General features: G+C 35.4%; 2 protein-coding genes across 4 annotated transcripts in view; both read left to right on the top strand.

Annotated features, from left to right (window-relative positions):
* Window positions 1-303: 303 nt before the first annotated feature.
* LOC127870298 (adhesion G-protein coupled receptor G2-like) lies at window positions 304-7,889 on the top strand. The gene is made up of 3 exons (XM_052412930.1): window positions 304-828; window positions 3,116-3,867; window positions 4,898-7,889. The coding sequence occupies exons 1-3, from the start codon at window positions 513-515 to the stop codon at window positions 7,331-7,333; spliced, it is 3,504 nt and encodes a 1,167-aa protein (XP_052268890.1). The 5' UTR covers window positions 304-512; the 3' UTR covers window positions 7,334-7,889.
* Window positions 7,890-9,919: 2,030 nt separating this feature from the next.
* LOC127867475 (uncharacterized) overlaps window positions 9,920-21,425 on the top strand; it is a 33,564-nt gene continuing 22,058 nt past the window's right edge. For 2 of the 3 annotated variants that reach the window (XM_052408635.1, XM_052408633.1), the window contains exons 1-2: window positions 9,920-10,055; window positions 16,947-17,001. The gene's annotated coding sequence lies outside the window, so the exon portion shown is untranslated. The remainder of the gene's footprint in view (window positions 10,056-16,946; window positions 17,002-21,425) is intronic. The other variant, XM_052408634.1, reaches the window with a different exon arrangement.

Here is a 21,425-nt window from a genome sequence, read left to right as displayed (position 1 = left end):
TCAACATTATAAAGTGTTATTAGATTGACCTTTTCTTTCGCGTAGTAACAAGCAATAAATGAAATTAAAACCACGTGATTTTTCATGAACGAAAAATCGCCCAATCTATACTTGCTTTATCTGCCGTTAGCTCGTCTCAGTAAGAGTGAATTGCACATGTCAAGAAGCTTCGTACCAAAACAATAAGTATACGTATGCGAATCCATTGGATTGAGTAAAAGGTGAGAATCACTTACGTGACAGTTTTCATAAAAAAGATTAAAAGGTGCGGCCACATAGAAACAACTCAGAAACACCGGTAAAGCTGGGGTGGTGATAACAATTTATGAGCATGTCACACCCGTTTCGATCATTTTTAAAGATTGGGCAAAATAATGCAAGGTGGTGCATTTTTGAAATCTGTGTCGTTATTTCCAATAATGATGCATTAACAGGCTGAAGTGGTGTTAAACGTTTGATTATATGTATATATATTTATTTATGTATACACGAATAAAAGGAAAAACAACGCAATGAGGTACGAACTTCATCTAACACTTTTGAACGTCTGCGTTCATCTCGTTACGTCATCACCGGGTGCGTTTAACGTGACGGAGATAGCCATTATGGCGTTCGTGCAATCAGCAATGTGCGATAATTACATATCGTGCGGAAAAGAGATCAACGAAACAAACAGTGAGCTTGTTCATACATTTGTTAACGGCTTGCAGTTCCATTGGCCGGAAATTCCACCCGCGCAATGCTGCAGAGAATGTTCTTGTGACGTCGCTTCCTGTGCCAAAAAGGGAACGTGTTGCCCGAATATTTTAGACCAAGTAAATTTGGAAGGTAAATTCTTAATGCTGAAGTTGATTTTGGACAACACAATGAATCAGTTGTTTAACTGTCACTCTGTAAAAAATCAAAAGATGGATGGGAGGGGGAAAAGGGCGGAATGTAATTTTGTTCAAGTATTATTATTTTATAAAAATAATGTTCTCCTTGTCGTTTCTAAGAATAAAGACGTTTAAGAGATTTCTCTGGTTCTGAACATTCACACTCGTGAATAGAGCAAATATAGCCAATAAATATTATTTTCGATATTGTGTTTAATTTTTAATTGTTCATTTTTGTTATCTTTCAGTTTTTAATAAACGTTTTGATAAAATGGTTTGTTAGTTGCTTTAGGATTGCTTTCTGCATTTTATTTTGCACCTCATACTCTGACCAATGACATTGTATTTTTTGTTTTTCTACCGTTAGAATAATAGATTTTGATTAAAATTGTGTATTGCGCCCTGGCATTAAGTGAAACTCTATTCGTAAAAATTTTTTTTGTTTAAGGTGTTATAAATCTCCAAATAAAGAAGGTATAGAACTTTCTTTATATAATCGATATTTTAAATTTCTGTCTTTTTAACGATTATACAATTGCATATATAATTGCGTATGTGTAGCGCTAAATAAGTAATTTAAATATAACATAAAAACTACCAAGAACACAAATCTGAGAAATCATTTAAATGTTTTAGGATGGGGCATTTTAGGGTACCTCGTGGTAACCTCTTCATTCGTAGAGTCGGTGAATGCAATAATTCAGGCCCGTACCCAGGCCATGGGCCCAGGGGTCCGGCCCCCCCCAGCTGGCTGTCGAACTATGTTTTTTTTTTTAAATAATCGACCCACTGCATTTTTTTCTCTCGTGCAAGGGCCCACAGTATACTTTCCCTCAAAACAAAAGAGCAGCTATGTTTTATTGTCCCTGATAAACAAGGGAATTAACGCTCGCCAATCGAGATAAGCCTCTAGGCAATGTTTTCTTATCGCCTTGTACACACATCCCCGATCAGTCCCCCATTGTGATCATGAATGCTTCATCTATCGATGGTTGATGTAACATGTATTTTGATACGTGCAGCGAATGGAAGCAACTGCTACAGGAGTTCGTAGACTATGGTCTGATAATTGCCGTCGCAAGTTTTTTTCTTCTTTGAGAAGGCCCTAGACGTAATTTTCCCTTCTACTTTTTTTTTTAAACCTGTTATTGGGAATTTTAATGTCCCAATATATACTTTTTGCATTGAGAATAGTGCCCTGAATTTGAACCGGAACAAAAACACTGACAAAGGTATTAAAACTGAGTATTTATATTTTTTGAAAGGAAATCACTGAAAAGACTACGATGAGATAGTTAACATGTTTGTTTAAAAGAAAAACAGATTCATAAATTTGCCGATCAACAGATAAGAATTTGGCAGAATTCAGTATTTAAAATAATTGAGTATTGAGAATTGAGTAATCTCAACCTATTAATGGCTCATTGGTAAAAAATGAAAATTGAAACAACAAATCGATCTCATTAAATAAGTTAACCTGATCCAGTGTAGAAAAATATTGTATAATTAAATTATCTATTTCCTTGAATTTGTTTGAAAACAGTAAAATATGTTAAATTGATTATTTAAGACTTACATTATTTCCCTCAAAAATTAGGCGTTTCGCGCATTTTTTTTCCTAAAAAATGACAAGGTCTTTCCCAAAAAATCAGATTAAAAAAACCTGTGACGTTATTGATTTGTGAAAAAATGGTGTATGTTCTCCCAAACCCTCCCCGGTTGGCCCCCCCCCCCCCCCCAAGTAAAAAATCCTGGGTACGGCCCTGCAATTAGTGTCTCCATATTTTCTAATAACATTTTTTTCCCTCAAAAATGACAAGGTCTTTCCCAAAAAATCAGAAAAAAAACCTGTGACGTTATTGATTTGTGAAAAAATGGTGGAAGCAATACGAGAGTTGATGTAGATATTCGTCAGTTTAAACCTGTAAGTTCTCCCAAACCCTCCCCGGTTGCCCCCCCCCCCCCAAGTAAAAAATCCTGGGTACGGCCCTGCAATTAGTATCTCCATATTTTCTAATAACATTTTCCAGTCGTATGGGGGGCAATGAAATCCTTGGATACATTCTAATTACAACCGCGTACTGGTTAGGTAGGAAAACAGTGTAGGGAATATGTTAATCATAAAAATTGTAAACAGTAAATAATGTGACTTAAAGTGAACCGGCTACATTTTGTAATGCATAAAAACCAGTTGAACAAATAATAATTATTTCAATTCTATGTATTATATTCTTCCACAGATGCAAACTATTTTTCATGTGAGATGGCCCAGATGCGAAAAGAAGGCAGATTTTTCCGAGCCGAGAACCACTTTTACATGCGTTCAAAGTGCCATCCTTACTATGCGAAAACTGGATCCAGCTTAGAAGTTATTTCTTTGTGTGAAATCAGGACGGAAAACAAGTTGGAGATTCATGTTCCCGTCCTTGACACTATAACAAATGTCACGTACGCAAACAAATATTGTGCGCAATGTAATTTAGTGACTGACACAGATGGCACCTTCCCAGCCAACGGTGGTAATTTAGTATATTGGGATTCCAGTGTACAGTGCACAGACGCCAACGAAGCGTCCTCTATTTTGGCAGCGTCTAACCACAACCAGGGCTTTATAAAAGCCATCTTGCTGACAAAGACATGCAATGTTATATTCAAACCGAAACCAGTCTACGAAGTGCATACATCTTCATGCCTTGGTGCCGAAATCGACAGATGCAATGCCACTGGAAACATAATTACATATGACCCTTGGTTAGAAAAGGCATGCGGAGCTTATACGTCTACTTTTAACGTAAAATTTAAGAATGTGTTCTGTTTTCTGTGCAACACCTTCATCATAGATTTAAACTATTGCTCTACTATTCCTGCTCATGATAGTCATCATATATTTCCCGAGTTTTCCTCGTTGTTAGCGTTCACACCAGATATAAGGAAACCGCCCACTTCCAAGCCGACCGGCTGCTCGTCTGAACAGGTTTTCGACGAACATGAGGTAATAAATAAACCATTTAATAAATGAGCCGTACTCTGTGAAAATGGGGTTTAATGCATGTGCGTAAAGTGTTATCCCAGATCAGGAACGACACTTTCCGCCTAAACTGGATTTTTGCTAAGAAGAGACTCTCAGTGAACGAAATATAGCATAAAGGCGGAAAATTACGTCCCTGATTAGCCAGTGCGGACTGAACAGGCAAATCTGGGACGGCAATTCACACACATGCATTAAACCCCTTTTTCATAGAGCACGTTCCAAATATATGCATTTACTTTATTGTTGATATAGTGTACGATCTTTAGTGTTGTACATGTTATATTAGATAGTATATATCGCCTAATTGGTGCAGCCTAATTGGTGCAAAAAGGTACCAGGTGCCTTCTAATTTCAATGTCACATGGTACCTTTTTGCACCAAGGGGGCGAATTTTAGTGTAAACGCATAAACAAAGTACCGATAGACAGTACTTAGAATTGCTTAGTCGTTTTAAATCTCATTGGTCCTATACAACTTACACCGTGGTTTCACGAACAGTGAGGTATTAAAAGTTTTCCTAATGGAATATGATTGATATTAATTACCTAGCTTGTTTGGGCATCCGTTTTATGTTAAAGGTATATTATGTTACTTATAGGACATAACATGCAATTTTCTTGTTTATATAATACATATTCACGTGAAATATATTTCTAAAACGAGCATTATTTTGTTTGACCACTTCCTTGTTAGAATTAATTTGTAGTTGTATCAGATTTTAAGTCCGTGTTACAAGGTATGCGTTGAGCTCCTATAAACTCTTTCAGTGCTGGAACCGAATTTTGAAGGCCTTTGCAAAGAGTTTGGATCCAGATGAGACGCCACAAAACGTGGCGTCTCATCAGGATCCAAACTGTTTGCTATTCTGATAGTATTCTTTGAAAAAAATCAAGGAAAATTCTAATTTTAGAAATTCAGCAGACTACATTTTAGCAGACGACAAATTTCCCAGCATGCAATTGGTTAATGTTTTCCCATATTTGTATTTCAGGAAACCTGCCGAGACATATTCTGTCGCTTTCCAAAGCGATTCAATGGCAGCGAATGTGTGAACGCAGTGGACACGCTTGATGGGGTGTCATTTAAATTATATCTAAAATTCACACCCCAAACACCATTTGGTATTAGCCTTCTTGGAGAATTTGTGGTTTTGCTAGAAAGCAAGGTTACAGAAATGTTACAGATTTGGGAACTGTATGACGCTGTATACAGTTTTAAAATACTCTACAATTTAAATGAGAACATTCTCGCTCCATCTGTATTATCAATTGCACATACATTTCCACCTGATACACTTACATTCCCACCTGATGTACCCACATTCCGATCTGATGTTCCCACATTTCAAACTGATGTATTGAAATTTCCATCTAATGTACCCACATTTCCAGCTGATGTGCCCACATTTCCAAATGATGTACCTAAATTGCCATTTGATGTACCCCCATTTCCACCTGATGTTCCTACATTCCCACTTGATGTACCCACATTCCCATCTGATGTTCCCACATTTCAACCGGATGTATTGAAATTTCTATCTAATCCACCCACATTTCCAGCTGATGTACCCACATTTCCAAATGATGTACCTAAATTGCCATTTGATGTACCCCCATTTCCACCTGATGTTCCTACATTTTCACCTGATGTATCCACATTTCCACCTGATCTTCCCATATTTTCACTTGATAAAACCACATTTCCACCTGATTTACCTACAGTTCAACCTGATGCCCCAACATTAACACCTGATGAAACCACATTTCCACCTGATGTTGCTACATTTACACCAGCTCTATCTTCATTTCCGTCTGATGTATCTACATGTCAACCTGATGTACCCAGAATTCCGATTGATGTATCAACATTGCTACCAACAATGTATACACCTCTACCCAGCACTGCTCCTCAACCAAATCGTATGCCTGGTTCAGTACCAACTATTAAGGGCAATGAAAGGACATCTACGGTAGCGGCATCTCCAGAAACAATCGAATATTTTCTTGTGAGGATAGAAATGAATTTACAGAAAAAAAATTCAAACCCAAAGAACAGCGTTACCTTATTGGACAAGGCCCTTGAGTTTGACGAAACAAGCATGGCTATAGCATCAACATCATCCCGTTTTAATGTTACATTCAATTTTGAATTCGTAGATTTCTACATATCAGACGACTCAAATGAATTCGAAATCAAGATGTTCGATCCAGTTTCTGGCATACTCTTGAGTGAAGCTTTACCTTTATTTAATTCTCCATTAGTCAAAGCCACGACCACCAGTACTGTTCTCACTGCGAGATTCAAATGCCCACTCGTAGTTTTAAATTTAACTGAAATAAATCCCATTGAAAATAACGCATTTAGACTCAAAAACGGCGCAATGATTGATCGTAAATACGTTAATTACGGAAAACACATGATAACCAACGAAACGTTTGAAGTATGTTGGGAAATTTATAAAACATATTTTAACGGTAGTAAGACTAGACAAACTGATCGTTCAACAGATCGCAAACCCGTGACTGCGACAGGCATACTGAGTCTTGCATGCATGATCATCTCAGTTACGTGTCTGTTGATTACCTTGTTAACCTATTTCTTGTTCAATGAACTACGCACACAGCCAGGAATTAACAACATGGGTCTAACGATCAGTCTGATAATCGCGCAGGTTTTATTCCAGTTTGGCAAAGAACAACATGCTAATGTTCCTTCTTGGGCATGTGAGTTCATCGGGGCGCTCGTGCATTTCTTCTGGCTTCTCGTAATCTTCTGGATGAATGTCTGTTGCTGGCACATGTTCCGTGCGTTCACCAACATGCAAGCTATTCCATTCAAACAAAGCTACGTTTGGAAAACATGTGTATACACTGTATACGCATTTGTCGGATCTCTGCTGTTTGTAGCAATCAACATTACTGTGACCGTCGTCAATACAAACAATGCCGATGTAGGTTATGGAGATGGCAATTGTTACATTTCTATGCTGGAAATGGTGGGATATACCTTTTCTCTCCCCGTTCTTCTTATAATTCTATCGAATCTTGCCATGTTTTGCATAGTAATTTTCAAGATTAAAAGGAACCCCGCTGTTCAAAGTTCGGCCGAATCAAAACGCAATTATTTGACAATATTTGCAAAGCTTTCCACGTTGACCGGCCTTTCTTGGATTTTTGGCTTCATCTACACGTATACGGAGATTTCAGTTTTTGTTTATTTGTTCATCATTTTATCTAATGGGCAAGGCGTTTTAATATTCATTTCGTTTGTTTGCAGCAAGCGTGTGTATAACTTATACAAAATGAAATTATGTGCCCAAACATCGGAGAGGAAGAAAACGCCCCAGTCGTCAATATCTATGACACTAACGGAGGGGAGTTCTACTTTTTCGTCAATATCTAGAACACAAACAGAAATCGATGTATAGATGAAACTGTACATAAACGTTATGTTTAATGTCAAAAGTGCAATACCGATTAATTGGTGTGTTGTATCTGAACTTTCATAAAATGATACTGTGTAAAAACAATCTAAAACCGTTTAAAGAAACATTTTACATTTGGTTTGTATGAAAGTAATAGATTGCTGATGGAAATGAACCTGTTATATATGGCCATATGAGAAAACAAAAGAAACTACATTGTTACATATTCATGTGTAAAACATCGCAATTACCATAAGGAAACGGAAATAAAGTATTTGGAATAAAGATTGAAAGTATTGCAGAAAAAATGCTGTTGCATTTTTTAAACTGTCGATTTAATTGTACAGCTATGTATTGAACGTGAATTGTGTTATGAAGTTCATTTCATCCTCTTTATTCTTTTTTCTTTTTTTCTTCTGTTTTTGTTGAGGTTATATTTAATTTGTGCTCACGCCACTTTGTGAGCTAAGTAACTTATTTGTAAATATGTATAAAACTTTGTTCCTACCGTTGTTGACGGTGAATATTGTACAAGTCAAAATAAACTGTATGTCCTGTCTGTCTTGTCTTGTCTTGTCTTGTCTTGTCTTGTCTGTCTGTCTATTAAAAGCAATATGCCATAGGTAACTAAGTGTGATATTGCGCAATAACGATGCTGATTAACAACAACGCAATGGTGTTCTTTGAATGTTATTCGATATTGGTATGAAATTGCATTGTTTCAATCCACACTTTTTAGGCCCGAAAACAAGAAACAAAAAACTCCTTAATAGCGGCGAAACAACAAAAAATAAAACACGTAAAATAGCCAAAGAATTGTCATCAAACCAAGACTAACTGTGATGTGAATTTTTTCTTACTTAATAATTGCATATTATTTAACAGCACTGCATACACAAAGGTGACGATATGGATGCTGACATACCATAAAACGAGCATGCCAACTTTGCACTAGTGCAAATATATCTCAGTATTGTGAACAACGCTCTTAAATAAAATGTACATTATATAACTATTGCATTTTCCCTTTTATTTGCATTATTTCACATTCAATATAAGCCACGCTCTGATACAAAGGGGCTTAATGTATGTGCGTAAAGTGTCATCCGAGGTTAGCCTGTCAAGACGAGTATTCTTTAATCTAAAGAAGAGTCTTCATTTAAACAAAAACTACAATACAAGCGAAAAGTGTCATCACTGATTAGCCTGTGCGGACTACAAAAAACTAATCTAGGACGACACTAAAAGCTAATGCAATAAACCCCCTTTTCACAGAGTGATGCTTTTATACAAACATGACATTAAGTCCACGAAAGAGCGCGAGCGTTCGCGTCATCAAGTTGATCACGTTGTGGGACGTCGGCAGTTAACATTTTAGTCGAGATATGTGAAAAGGGGGTTAAATGCATGTGCGCAAAGTGTTCCAGTGGTAATTGTTGTTGATTTTCGTTTAAAGGAGGACGCTTTATGACGGAAATCCAGTTTAGGCGTAAAGTGTCGTCGCTTATTAGCCTGTGCGGACTGCACGTGCTGCACGTGCTAATCTGAGACGACAATTCAAGCACGTCCATTTTGCTCTGTGTTTTCAGAGCGCGACTCATATTGTCTCTCAAGAATTAAGACCTCACAGAATATTTAAAAAATACTTTATTTTGGTACTTATAATTTAACAATGTTTTCACAGATCTTATATATACATAGTTTCAACATCATGCAGGTTCTCCGTGAAAGATACGTTTAGAGTTACTATGAAATGCTCGCATAAACTCGGTCCGTCCAAATATTGAATATTAATTCAATGTAATAAAAATAAACAATATCAAACAATTTACTTTGAAACAAATTGTTTTGCTTTTTCTACATTCTTCGCACCAACTGGTTTGCGACCACCATACGGCGATTACCGGTAAGAGCTTTTTACAAGTTGTGACATATACATTTTATGCATTTTTTTGTGTCTTTTTTGCTTTTTGCGCATAAACTTATATTATTCCCGCATCAGCAAAATCTATCTATACGATTTACGTATATAGACCTAGGTGAACGCAAATATCAATGTTCGCATACTTCACACAATTTAAATATTACATTCTGCTATTATAACCACTTGGTATTACACATATCATAGACACCATGTATATTTTTCAAATCCAATATACATTAATGATTGTTGTTAAATAGTTATTTTAAAAAATCATCGTTCACGTCACCTTTTTTGAAAATTTTTAACATATTGTATTAGTACTTTTCTACGTAGTTTAAACATATTTATTACCAGGGACCTATACAAACACATTTGTTTGTATAGGTCCCTGTTATTACGAACAATACATAGTTTAGCATTTAATTACACACACCATTGATACAATTTATAGATTTGAACAAAACAAGTTGAGCAACGCAACTTGAAAATATAACACGAATTATTGTTAATATGCTTTGGAAATGTTCAGTAAGAACTTTAATAATATGGCTTTTTGGGAAAGAGATGATTTTCGCTTTGTTGAGACGTCCTGTAGCCGTGTTACAATAGTCCAACATTATGTTAAGTGTTGTGTAGTCTGCCTTTAATATTATTACTGGTACTTAGCCGCTAATCGAGCACAGATTGAAAAGTTAATCAAGCTTACCTAATGATTTTGGCAATCGATAGTTTATTGTGTTATTGTGTTAATTTTACTTACTCCATTGGTTAATCAAAGATTTTTCTTTGAAAAATGAGCTGGTAAGTAATTTATAACACTTGTGAAGTGTTAAAGCTTGCTGCAATATGGTTTTAGCTATAACCAGAAACTATGTTACTGGTGGTGGGGTGTGAAGAAATGCTGTTATAATTTTCCAGATTTCAGATTCCATTCAGTGATTCATTACAAATTGTGGGAAGGTCATTTTTCAATTGTACATTTTTGCTTATAAGCAGAGGCGTCGGAGGTGGGGCGGCAGGGGCGGCAGCTGCCGCCCAAATATTTTCGGCAAAAAGGAAATTTCGGAAAAGACCTTTTTTATTTTTGTTTCCATATCAATACCCGTATATTTGAAAATATGTTTACCACAAAGCAAGGTAATCACGCTTTCGTGGTTATGACACGTGTATTGTTGTTTGCCATCACCCGCCCGCGGTAGTGTACGTGTCAATTATGTTGTTAATTTATTGATCTCTTTTATAACGATAATCCCTTTATTCATGAGTAATTAAACCTGGGAATCTTAAATTGTTGGTATGATCTAAGCCTTTGCTTCTTTTTATTAATATAAAGGAAAGTATGACATGAAACAAATGTGCCGGTATCCAATAGTCCTTAATTATCACAAAATTAAAGATACCTCAAGATACCTGAATTAATTGAAATAACTCAAAGTAAATCGATATTTCTAAAAATCTTATTTCAATATGTCTACTCCAAACCAACGAATTTCAAATTTCCAAAACGGAATTGCGGGAAAAAAATTCAGAAGAACGTTATTTTAACCCACATGGTCCCTATCGTTGTGTCGCCTGCTACAAAGTACAAACTGCGACATATAGAGATCACTTCTCCATCGATTGTCTGTCTGTCACAACTTTTGTCATTCAGAATATGCCTGCAATAGACGTGTATAAGGTCAGGTATCAGGCATAAAAACGCACTAGCTTGCGCCATTTGATGCTAAAATTTGAAAAAAAATCCGGGGGAGGCTCCAGACTCCCACCAACGGGAGCGGGATACGCCCTCCCATACCCAACTCCTCCGCCGCCCCAATGTCAATTTGCTTTCGACGCCCCTGATAAGTATACATTTCAAAGTAATTTGATTATGTTTGCTTCCATATTTATGGGGAAAGGCTTATTCTAAAGATACTAGTCCATGTAAATGTACTCTGTGGCAGCTCTGGGAGTCCATATGCACCCCTTCATAAACACAATGGCAGTTCTTTTCACAGATTTTGTGTGCATCAGTAAACAGAAGTCGTTCATAACAAATTAAGGAAAGCAATGAATAAACTTCAAAAACACATTTAATTTACCTGAATGGCAGCGGAAACCAATGGCAGCCTACCTACGTAATGCTACGTCGGTCGGGAAATAGCTCATGAGGTAAATAAACATATCCGACGTAAAATGAAGATTCTTGTATCTTGTTATAAAGCAAAAAGAAACGTTTATCAAGAAAAAACAACAACATTGAAATATGAATAGACACTTTTTAATTGATATTGCCAAATTTGTTTCGCGGCATTTTCGGTATATTAACAAAAGCAAGTGCCCAAAAGATTTATCTTTCTTTGCATTGTAATCAGTCAGTAAAATAAAGGCAGATGATCGTTTATCAAATCATTTTCCGCAAACAAGCGCTAACATCAAAAATTGTAACTTTTCCAAGTAGAACACAAAAAGAAGTTTCTTGATCCAAGTTCAAGCTCAAAGGTTCCAGTAAAGGATCGAAAGAATAAATGGGAATGAGTGTGGTTTGCTGAATTAGATAAATGTGGAAATAAATTTGGCCAATGACTAAAAACAGACATCCCTCATGTCCCTGGTTTGTGTTTTTAACTTGACTTTTTTGTGTTTTAAAAAACACAACTAGTAATATATCGTCCGGAAAAAATGCAGTTAACAGCCATGTGACAGACAAAACACACAAATCAATGTACATGTGTAGGTCACAGTTGTGAAAACCAACATTCAGTGGTTAAAAATGCTTGCAAAACAATTTTTCAGCATGTTTTACGACATTATGTTTATTTGATGAAACTTAAATTGATCAATATACATGTATCTAAAAAACATTAAAAACACTTTTGTATCTGGTAATTTCTAATAAAAAAGTTACAAAGGATATTTTGTCATAGTGTTTATTTATTCAGAGAGCATATTTTTTTCAGTGTACTCATTTAGGGAACTTATATATTATCAGTGCTCCAGCTAGGATTTGAAAAGGGCAGAGGTGGGCTATTTTGTCTTAAGGGCACTTACAAGCGCGCTGGCGAATCTGGAATGCTCCCTGTTGCATATTAATTTTTATGTTATTAATAATTGTTAGAATATATTATTCCCATTATTATTAAACCTTGCAAATAAAATGTGTACAATGAGGAATAAATTAATTACTACAATGTAATAAGAGATTTATAAATTATCCTTTTTAAATATAAATAAAAGGGCAGGGCGGGTCCTTGAAAATGCAGGAAGGGCAGGGTGGCGCTTCGGAAGGGCAGGGCAGTGCGCCCTTCCATTTAGGACTAGCTGGAGCACTGCTATAATATTTAATGCCTCAGCTCATTTCTTTCCCTAAACTCAGTTTAATACATCTGCATCTGATGCCTTGAGAAAACTGGTAAACATTATCCTAACGAGAGCGCCGATGGCGTTAAAAGCATAGGTGCAAGATACAGGGAAGAATGGCGTCACGTGGTATAATCTAGTTCGATATCGCCATCCGCGAATTTCTCAAATCAATAATTTCAAACAATTACCGACTATTTAAATAGATAATCTTTCCATTTTCATCAGTGTTTGAAACGCTTATGAAAAATAATTACCCAAGCCTTTCAAAATTTAAGCACGGACAGATCTGTATCGAATTATTCTTTTCACAATGAAAAAAGACGCTACCCTATTCGTCTGCGTCAAGAATTTGTCGTAAAACTTGTGGTAAGCGTTAGATGCAGACGTGCACATCAGATTGAGTTCTGAATACATATGTCTGAATGCAGATTTTTATAGAAACTCCTCACAGAAGTTACTTCCCTTGCTTCGCCCGGTCAGTAACTTCTAGTATAAGGGAGGCCACTGCGTAGGAGATTGAGATTTATAGTGCAGATAGAATTGTTTTACGAACGAAATTTGTTTTAGGTTATAAGAAGATTTTTTAACATAAAACGGTCTTAGAAAAATTCACTAAAAACGGTGTCAGCAATATTCTTGGAAGAAAACGTTAGAAAAACTTTTCCCAAAAAAAATTGTAAGAATGACCATATACTAAATTAAATAGATATTTCGTCTGATTTTTAATCAGGTAAGGCTTCATAAAGGGCAACCGATCGATGTGGATTTTCGAAATGTGGTATATACCATAAGCATAGGTGCGTAAACGCACCTATGCTAAAAATAGTGTTGTTTTATCTGGACTGAGTGAAACCTGACTGTGGTCTGTTAAAAAATGGTTGCCTCCAGGTGTTTATACAGTTTTGTTGTAAAACCTAGTGAACCAGACCTCTCAACACAGTTAAGTTACTTGGGGTCCCAGATGAGTGCCTTAAGGCGAATTTGAACTTTATTTAATTTGGAATTCAGTCATATTTCTTAATGGAAGACACTTGGACTAATCATGCATGTTCTTATAGAGAATCTACTCTGATACTCTTTACTATGCACATTTACATAAATATTGATCTTTGGAGGGGACATCTCGCTTTAAATGTTAGACAACTGACCCTCATTTGAAAACAACTGTGTCAGAACTGAATATCAGTGCCACACAACTGTCTCTTACATGTAGTTGTGAATAAACTGACTTGCAAGTGCAAGACCACATCTACAAACTCCTGTTGCAACACAACTGGCTGTCTTGCAGTGATGGTCAGAGTGCATCATACTGGCAGTGCTGTATAACTAAGACACCTGTGATCCATAGTGGTTATCTGTTTTAAGGTTAATTACTTGGATAATTAGTTTAAATCTAGTTAATGTGCAGCAACAGCTACATGTAAGTGTTCACATATAAAAGATGTATGTATGATATTACATGTCGGGGCTCAACAACTTCTTTAGTCAAATTCCTCTTTCTTTGGCAAATTTCTTCTAATTTGGGCTATGGCAAATTTCTTCTTATTTGTGCTGTTTTATAAGTTTTAATGATGAACAAGTTGTAGCTAAGTATAATTTTCTTTAGCCAAATAGGTAAAAATTTGTAGCCATTGGCTTATTTGGTGAATGAAAAAGTAAGTTATGCATGTACACACTCTCAAGTGTTGAAGTATACGGATGTAAAATTTGTTATATGTGTTCAGTGATGTAAAATTATCAAAACTTCTTCAACAGTTTTATTCCAAAACAAAACTAGATACAGCATGTTGTTTTTATGCCTCATCATGGGAAAAGTACCAGTGCCAGCCCATTGGGAAGAGTTTGCGCGAAAAACCCTGAAATTGGGGCAATAGGTTTTGAAGTCCTCATATTGAGAAATTGGTGTATTTGATTTTTTTGCTCCCAAATTCTTTAAAAATGATAACTAAATGTTGGCAAGTGCCAATATTATATTTACTTATGCTTTTTACAGCAATTGGGAAATTTTAAGGTTTTTTCATAATTGGCAAAGTGCCGTTTTCTGGTACTTTGTAAAGAAGGAAAACAATGCTGAGATATATGAACAGGGACTTCAAAAGAGTGTTAACCCTTTAAGCGCTGGAACCGAATTTTGAAGGCCTTTGCAAACAGTTTGGATCCAGATGAGACGCCACAGAACGTGGCGTCTCATCAGGATCCAAACTGTATGCTATTCTGATAGTATTCTTTGAAAAAAATCGAAGAAAATGCTAATTTTAGAAATTCAGCAGACAACATTTTAGCAGACGACAAATTTCCCAGCATGCAAAGGGTTAAAACAAAGAGTCAAATGACCTTTTGCTGAAAATGTTGAGATGTCGAAGGTATTTATGGTCCAAATACTAAAGTAAATGATTATTTTCCTTCTGATTCTTTTTTTATTTGCATCAAAATATTCCATAGCAAATAATATGCAGAAATCCAAAGCAAGAAAATTGTAAAAATGCTTGCATCATTCAAAAAGTGGGAATCTGCTTCAATTGAAATCCTTGATGTAGCTGACTATGTAACCACAGATTCTATTGATATTTTAGCTTTAACATGAGTGCGCCCTTTAGCTCTAAGGGTTGTACATTTTGTTAACTGGTGTGGTGAACTGATTACTCCTGGTTTCAGTTTCTGATGGGTTTACAAGATATGCTCTCGTTTTGCTTATCTCTGATCTTTCAAAGAGAAAGTACTGGTGATGCACTCTACTTAGAGATAAGGCTGATAAGGCCAGCTGCTCAAAGGAGGATGTTTAAGCACATTTTTTGCAACAACACACAAATGCCTTAAAAACTACTTCTGCTTTAAAATGATGCATTCATTTTTATGCTCCCCCAAATTTTTTTTGGGGGGGAGCATATAGTCGCCGCTTCGTCTGTCCGTGCGTGTGTCCGTCCGTCCGTGCACAATTCTTGTCCGGGCTATTTCTCAGCAACTAATGACCGGAATTCAATGAAACTTTTTGGGAAGCTTCACTACCAACAGGAGATGTGCATATTATCAGCCGGTTATGGTCGGATGATTTTTCACAGAGTTATAGCCCTTTGAAATTTTCTATAAACTGTACATATAGTGCAATTCTTGTCCCCCCAACTACTAGACGTTTCCTTTTATCTGAATATATAGTGCAATATTGTGACAAAAAAAAACTTTTGGGAGCATCACCCGTCTCCGACGGTTTCTTGTCATTTATTTTTATCAAACATTGATTTATAACTATTTTTCAAAATGTAACATTTATTTTGTTCCTAGTGCTTGCCAGTTTTTATCTTGCTCAAATTAAAAACTTTCCCAAAAGTACATTGTTTGCATTTTTTTAGATTATTGTCTTTTATGAAATTTGATTCTGTTCAATGAAAGCTTTAGTGACATGCATTTAGTCCCTTAGAAAATCAAATAAAATTAAAGACCTTTTTTACAAAGATTCAAGTTTTAAAGGCTTTATGATTTAAAACCCTAAGACACTGTTGAGCAGCAACAGCATACAACCTTAACCCATTTATGCATAATGGACTCTCCCATCCTTCTAAATTGGATCAATTTATTTCCAAAATTACGGATGTCTAGTATATTTTTTTCTATATTTAGAATATTTCTTACAGAAATTCCTGTAAGCAAACAGCGCAGACCCTGATGAGACGCCTCATCATGCAGTGTCTCATCTGGGTCTATGCTGTTTGCCAAGGCCTTTTTTCTAGACACTAGGCATAAATGGGTTAAGGTTAGTCTGCCTGGTTAGGCAATCTTTTCTTTTGTTTGAGAAAATTCTGCTACACCCAGCTATGGCTGGTAAGCCCTTGTGCCCCATTGCGTTGGAGCAGGGTGATGAAGTAGTACCGGTAGTTATGTTGTTATCTGACATGTACCTGGGAAATGACTCACTTCTCTGAATGACAGATGTGGAACACATTGTCATGAGTTTTCCTGGAAAACCTCAGCCTGTGCTACAAATATTGATGTTGATCTCTGTTGATCCTTGTGATGTTTTTATGCCAAAGGTGATGTTTTATAGCAAAGTTGTGACATGGAATTTGAGATAAATGTGAGTTTTTGGTCTTACACTGACTCGAGGGTGTCTTTTAGTGGCTTTGCGCTGGAAAGTTCAATAATTTATATGTGTATGTGTTTATTAACATGTTCTATCCTTTAGAAATTGAGGAAAGAATGTAAAAAACTTATAATAATATTTATAAAATACATTGGTAATGAGCTATCCAAGTTAAACTTTGGATAAATTAATTTCTTTAAAAATCTTATATTCCATTTGAAGAAAATAATTATTGTTGTATCAAAAAATGAACATTTTGTGTTATCTTCTTGCAGACTGATGGCGATGTTCTGTTGAAATTGTGATGGTTCATTATAGAAGATTTCATAGGTATGTTGCACTTTTGTGTAATAGTATGAAAGCTGCATGCTTTTATATGCTTTTGTATGTACGAGACTTAGAAATTTAAGAGTGTGGTAAATTATGGCTTCTTGAAAAAAAGATAACTGTCTTAGAATCGTATATACATGTACATGTAGATGTAATTGAAGTTCAGAAGGTCACATTGATACTTCCACAAAATGTTTTCTTTGGTAAATATGAAGTATGCAATTTAAGAATTGTTTGCACCATATGTCAGTTTTTAGCTCGGCTGTTTTCGGAGAAAACCTGAGGTATTGTCATAGGCAGCTCGTCGTCCGCCGTCAGCCGTCTGCTGGCGTCGTGCTAAAACTTTGACATTTTGCTCTAAAATCAAAGTGCTTCCACCAACAACTTGAAACTTCATATGTAGATGCACCTTGATGAGTTCTACACGCCACTAGGTCACTAGGTCAAAGGTCAAGGTCACTGTGACCTTTAAAAAAAAAATAATCTGACAAGCTTTCATTTATTAAAAAAAGCACCTGCAGCCGAGCGTTGGCACTCGTTATGCGATGCTCTTGTTTACTTAATCATAATGAATCATAATGAAGGATAATCAATTTGAAAAATATATTTTTTTTATTTATCTCAAAATCTATGGGTGAATTAAATAATAATTATAAACTTTAAACTTATTTTTATTTTGTATTTCTTAATGTTCTCTGTAATGTTACAGTATTCACCTTGTTTATTGTAAAACAAAATCCGATTAAATTGTCAAACACAGTCCGTGTTATAATTCTTAATTTTATTATTGTAATATACATGTAATTAAAGTTTTAAATATATTAAACATTGCTTAGCAAAGATTGAATGAAAATTAGTGAAAGAATTTGTTTGATACGCAGCAAAACAAAATTATAATATAATAATACATAAAAATGTAAATGCTATTGGCATTTTAACATGCATGAAGAACTTCATTTTAATCTACATATTCATTAAGGAAGATACTCCCATAGTTTAAAGGGACTGTCAACCACGAATGACGTAAAAAGAAACGTCTTAAATACGGTATTTTTTTACAATAATTAGTTTATATTGATTAAAATATCACTACTTTTATATTACATTACTTGAAAAAAGTTATGTTTTCATATTTTTAGTATATTTGGTAATAAATTTTACTGGGTATGTGTACCAGGTAACTACCAGTTAACTATAAATAACGCAAGTAGATTGATCATCATCATCACGTGGTAAACCCTGGAGGAATACAAATTGTGCATGAGTAGTGAATTGTATATAATTTATATATAAAATGATCAATCTACTTGCGTTATTTATATTGTGTATATCGTTATGTCCCCTATTTTCGCTTATGTACTTATGATTTCACATTGCAAAATTTTATTACCGAACATACTTAAAATATGAACTTTTTCAAGTAATGTCATATACCAGTCGTTATATTTTGATCAATATAAACTAATAATAATATTTGTAAAAGAATACAGTATATTAGAACTTTGTTTTTTTGTCATTTGTGGTTGACGGTCCCTTTAATAGAGCATTTTCTAATTTCTATTGAGAGAAATAAGGACAACTTGAATTGAAGTTATCTCAGCAGTAAAAAACAATTGGGAGTCTGTATATTGTGTCATTAAGTGAGCCCATTGAATACTCAGAATTCATTTCCTTATAATGTTTTGTAGAATGTAAGGTGTGGTCTTGGCAGGAATTCATTTGCTTTTAATTGCACTTGTAAAATGTTTGTTGTATGATAGCAATAAGTTCAACAGCAGTGCCCTACAAGGAAGGAATTGATTTAACCCTTTGCATGCTGGGTAATTTGTCTTCTGCTAAAATGTCGTCTGCTGAATTTCTAAAATTAGCATTTTCTTTGATTTTTTTCAAAGAATACTATCAGAATAGCAAACAGTTTGGATCCTGATGAGACGCCACGTTCTGTGGCGTCTCATCAGGATCCAAACTGTTTGCAAAGGCCTTCAAAATTCGGTTCCCGCACTGAAAGGGTTAACATAAGAATGAAGGCAAATGTAAATTGGGCTGACATTCGTACTTTGCTGAAAATGATTGAGCTGTTTCCTATGATTGTATAGTGTTGTGACCAGAAACTGTGCAATATGTTAAAAATTATGAATGGTGTTTAAAGTTTGACGTGGTATATAAAGCACTGTGAAACATTTGCATGTTTATCATTTTTGTCTTTGTTGTTTTTACTGAATGCAAAATGATTTATTTTAACAGTATTAAATGTCAAGAAACATTATTACAATAAGAAATTGCAAGCACTATGACAGCACTGACTGCATCATTATTCTTACATGTATATGTTTCAATAATATCTTCTGGAAAAACGAAATTATAACCACAATTTTGTCTGTTGCTAATTTTGTCATCCTCTTTTTAGTTATGTTTGTTTGCATCAATTTCACAAAAATCTATTTCAGTATATTTATGGGTATAAGGTTATAATTGCTGTTCTCTGTTGAAATTTCAAGTAACATCTAGGCATCTGATTTCCATTCAAATAAATGTCAATGTCCATGATTGTAATGTGTATTTAATGTCCAAGAACTCTTTTATTGATTGGCACCTGTGTCTGTTCTGGTACAAAGCAAACTGGAAGCATTTTTGAGTTTGTCAATATCATGTATATCATTTATTAATCAATACTGTGGACATTTTTTCAGATGGCTTGGAAGGGGTTTTAGGCTGGCTTCTTAAAGGGATCTTTTCACGCTTTGGTAAATTGACAAAATTGAAAAAAGTTGTTTCAGATTCGCAAATTTTCGTTTTAGTTATGATATTTGTGAGGAAACAGTAATACTGAACATTTACCATGGTCTAATATAGCCATTATATGCATCTTTTGACGATTTTAAAACCTAAAAATTATAAAGCGTTGCAACGCGAAACGATTGAATAATTTGGATAGTTCTGTTTTTGTCGTTAAATTTTGTGAAACTACGAAGATTGCTTATATAAGGTATAAAATACGCCAACTTGTCGCCAAGTACATGTATGTGTACTCGGCGGAATAGCTCAGTAGGCTAAAGCGTTTTTACTTCAGGACTCTGGCAGGACTCCAGGGGTCACTGGTTCGAAACCTGCTCCGGGCAATGTTCTTTTCCTTTTTTTAATTTTATTCTTGATTTTTTACTGAAGCCTTTACGATTCAATGTTTACATTTATCAATATAAAGCATTTAATGAATGAATTAAAAAATGCCAAAATCTGTGAAAAGGCCCCTTTAAATGAAATATTGTGCCTTTCTAATAACCTCATATATTCATAACCAAATTCTAAATAAGCCTTGTTCTGGGAAAATGTGGCTTAATGCATGTGTTTAAAGTGTTGTCACAGATTAAGCTAATTAGGGAAGACACTTTCTGCCTAAACTTGAAATTCAGTTAGAAGATACTTCTTTTAAACACAAAAACTGATAGTGGAAAGTGTGGTCGCTGATTAGCCTTTGCAACTGCACAGTTTTCTCAAAATGAAGGTCAAATGATAATATTGACAGGCTTATACTAGTCTGCTTCTTCAGTGTGATGGGGTTGGGGTTTTATTTGTCAGAGGAAAGAGGGAGGTGTACCGCGATGTGTGTTTTTGGTAAGGTCTGGCTTCTATAACTCTAGCTTAAATCTAAGATTTTTTATGTCCCCCACTATAGTAGTGGGGGACATATTGTTTTTGCCCTGTCTGTTGGTTTGTCTGTTGGTTGGTTTGCGCCAACTTTAACATTTTGCAATAACTTTTGCTATATTGAATATAGCAACTTGATATTTGGCATGCATGTGTATCTCATGGAGCTGCACATTTTGAGTGGTGAAAGGTCAAGGTCATCCTTCAAGGTCAGAGGTCAAATATATGTGGCCAAAATCGCTCATTTTATAAATACTTTTGCAATATTGAAGATAGCAACTTGATATTTGGCATGCATGTGTATCTCATGGAGATGCACATTTTGAGTGGTGTAAGGTCAAGGTCAAGGTCATCCTTCAAGGTCAGAGGTCAAATATATGTGGCCCGAATCACTTATTTTATGAATACTTTTGCAATCTTGAAGATAGCAACTTGATATTGGGCAAGCATGTGTATCTCATGGAGCTGCACATTTTGAGTGGTGAAAGGTCAAGGTCATCCTTCAAGGTCAGAGGTCAAATATATGTGGCCCAAATCGCAAATTTTATGAATACTTTTGCAATATTTAAGGTAGCAACTTGATATTTGGCAAGCATGTGTATCTCATGGAGCTGCCGTTTTGGGTGGTGAAGGGTCAAGGTGGAGGTCATCCTTCAAGGTCAAATATATGGGTCAAAATTGCTCATGTAATGTCACTTCTGCAATATTGAAGCTAGCAATTTTATATTTGAAATGCATGTGTATCTCATGGAGCTGCACATTTTGAGTGGTGAAGGGTC

The sequence above is a fragment of the Dreissena polymorpha genome, chromosome 2 (genome assembly GCF_020536995.1).
Source record: "Dreissena polymorpha isolate Duluth1 chromosome 2, UMN_Dpol_1.0, whole genome shotgun sequence".
NCBI lineage: Eukaryota > Metazoa > Mollusca > Bivalvia > Myida > Dreissenidae > Dreissena > Dreissena polymorpha.
The sequence above is the reverse complement of the archived record's forward strand: the minus strand, read 5'-3'. Positions and strand labels throughout refer to the sequence as shown.

Bases quoted from the DNA above. Each gene is read 5' to 3' on its own strand.
- LOC127870298 (XM_052412930.1), top strand. From the start codon at position 513: ATGAGGTACGAACTTCATCTAACACTTTTGAACGTCTGCGTTCATCTC. The intron at 829-3,115 runs GTAAATTCTTAA...ATTCTTCCACAG, and splicing joins AGACCAAGTAAATTTGGAAG to ATGCAAACTATTTTTCATGT. The intron at 3,868-4,897 runs GTAATAAATAAA...TTTGTATTTCAG, and splicing joins AGGTTTTCGACGAACATGAG to GAAACCTGCCGAGACATATT.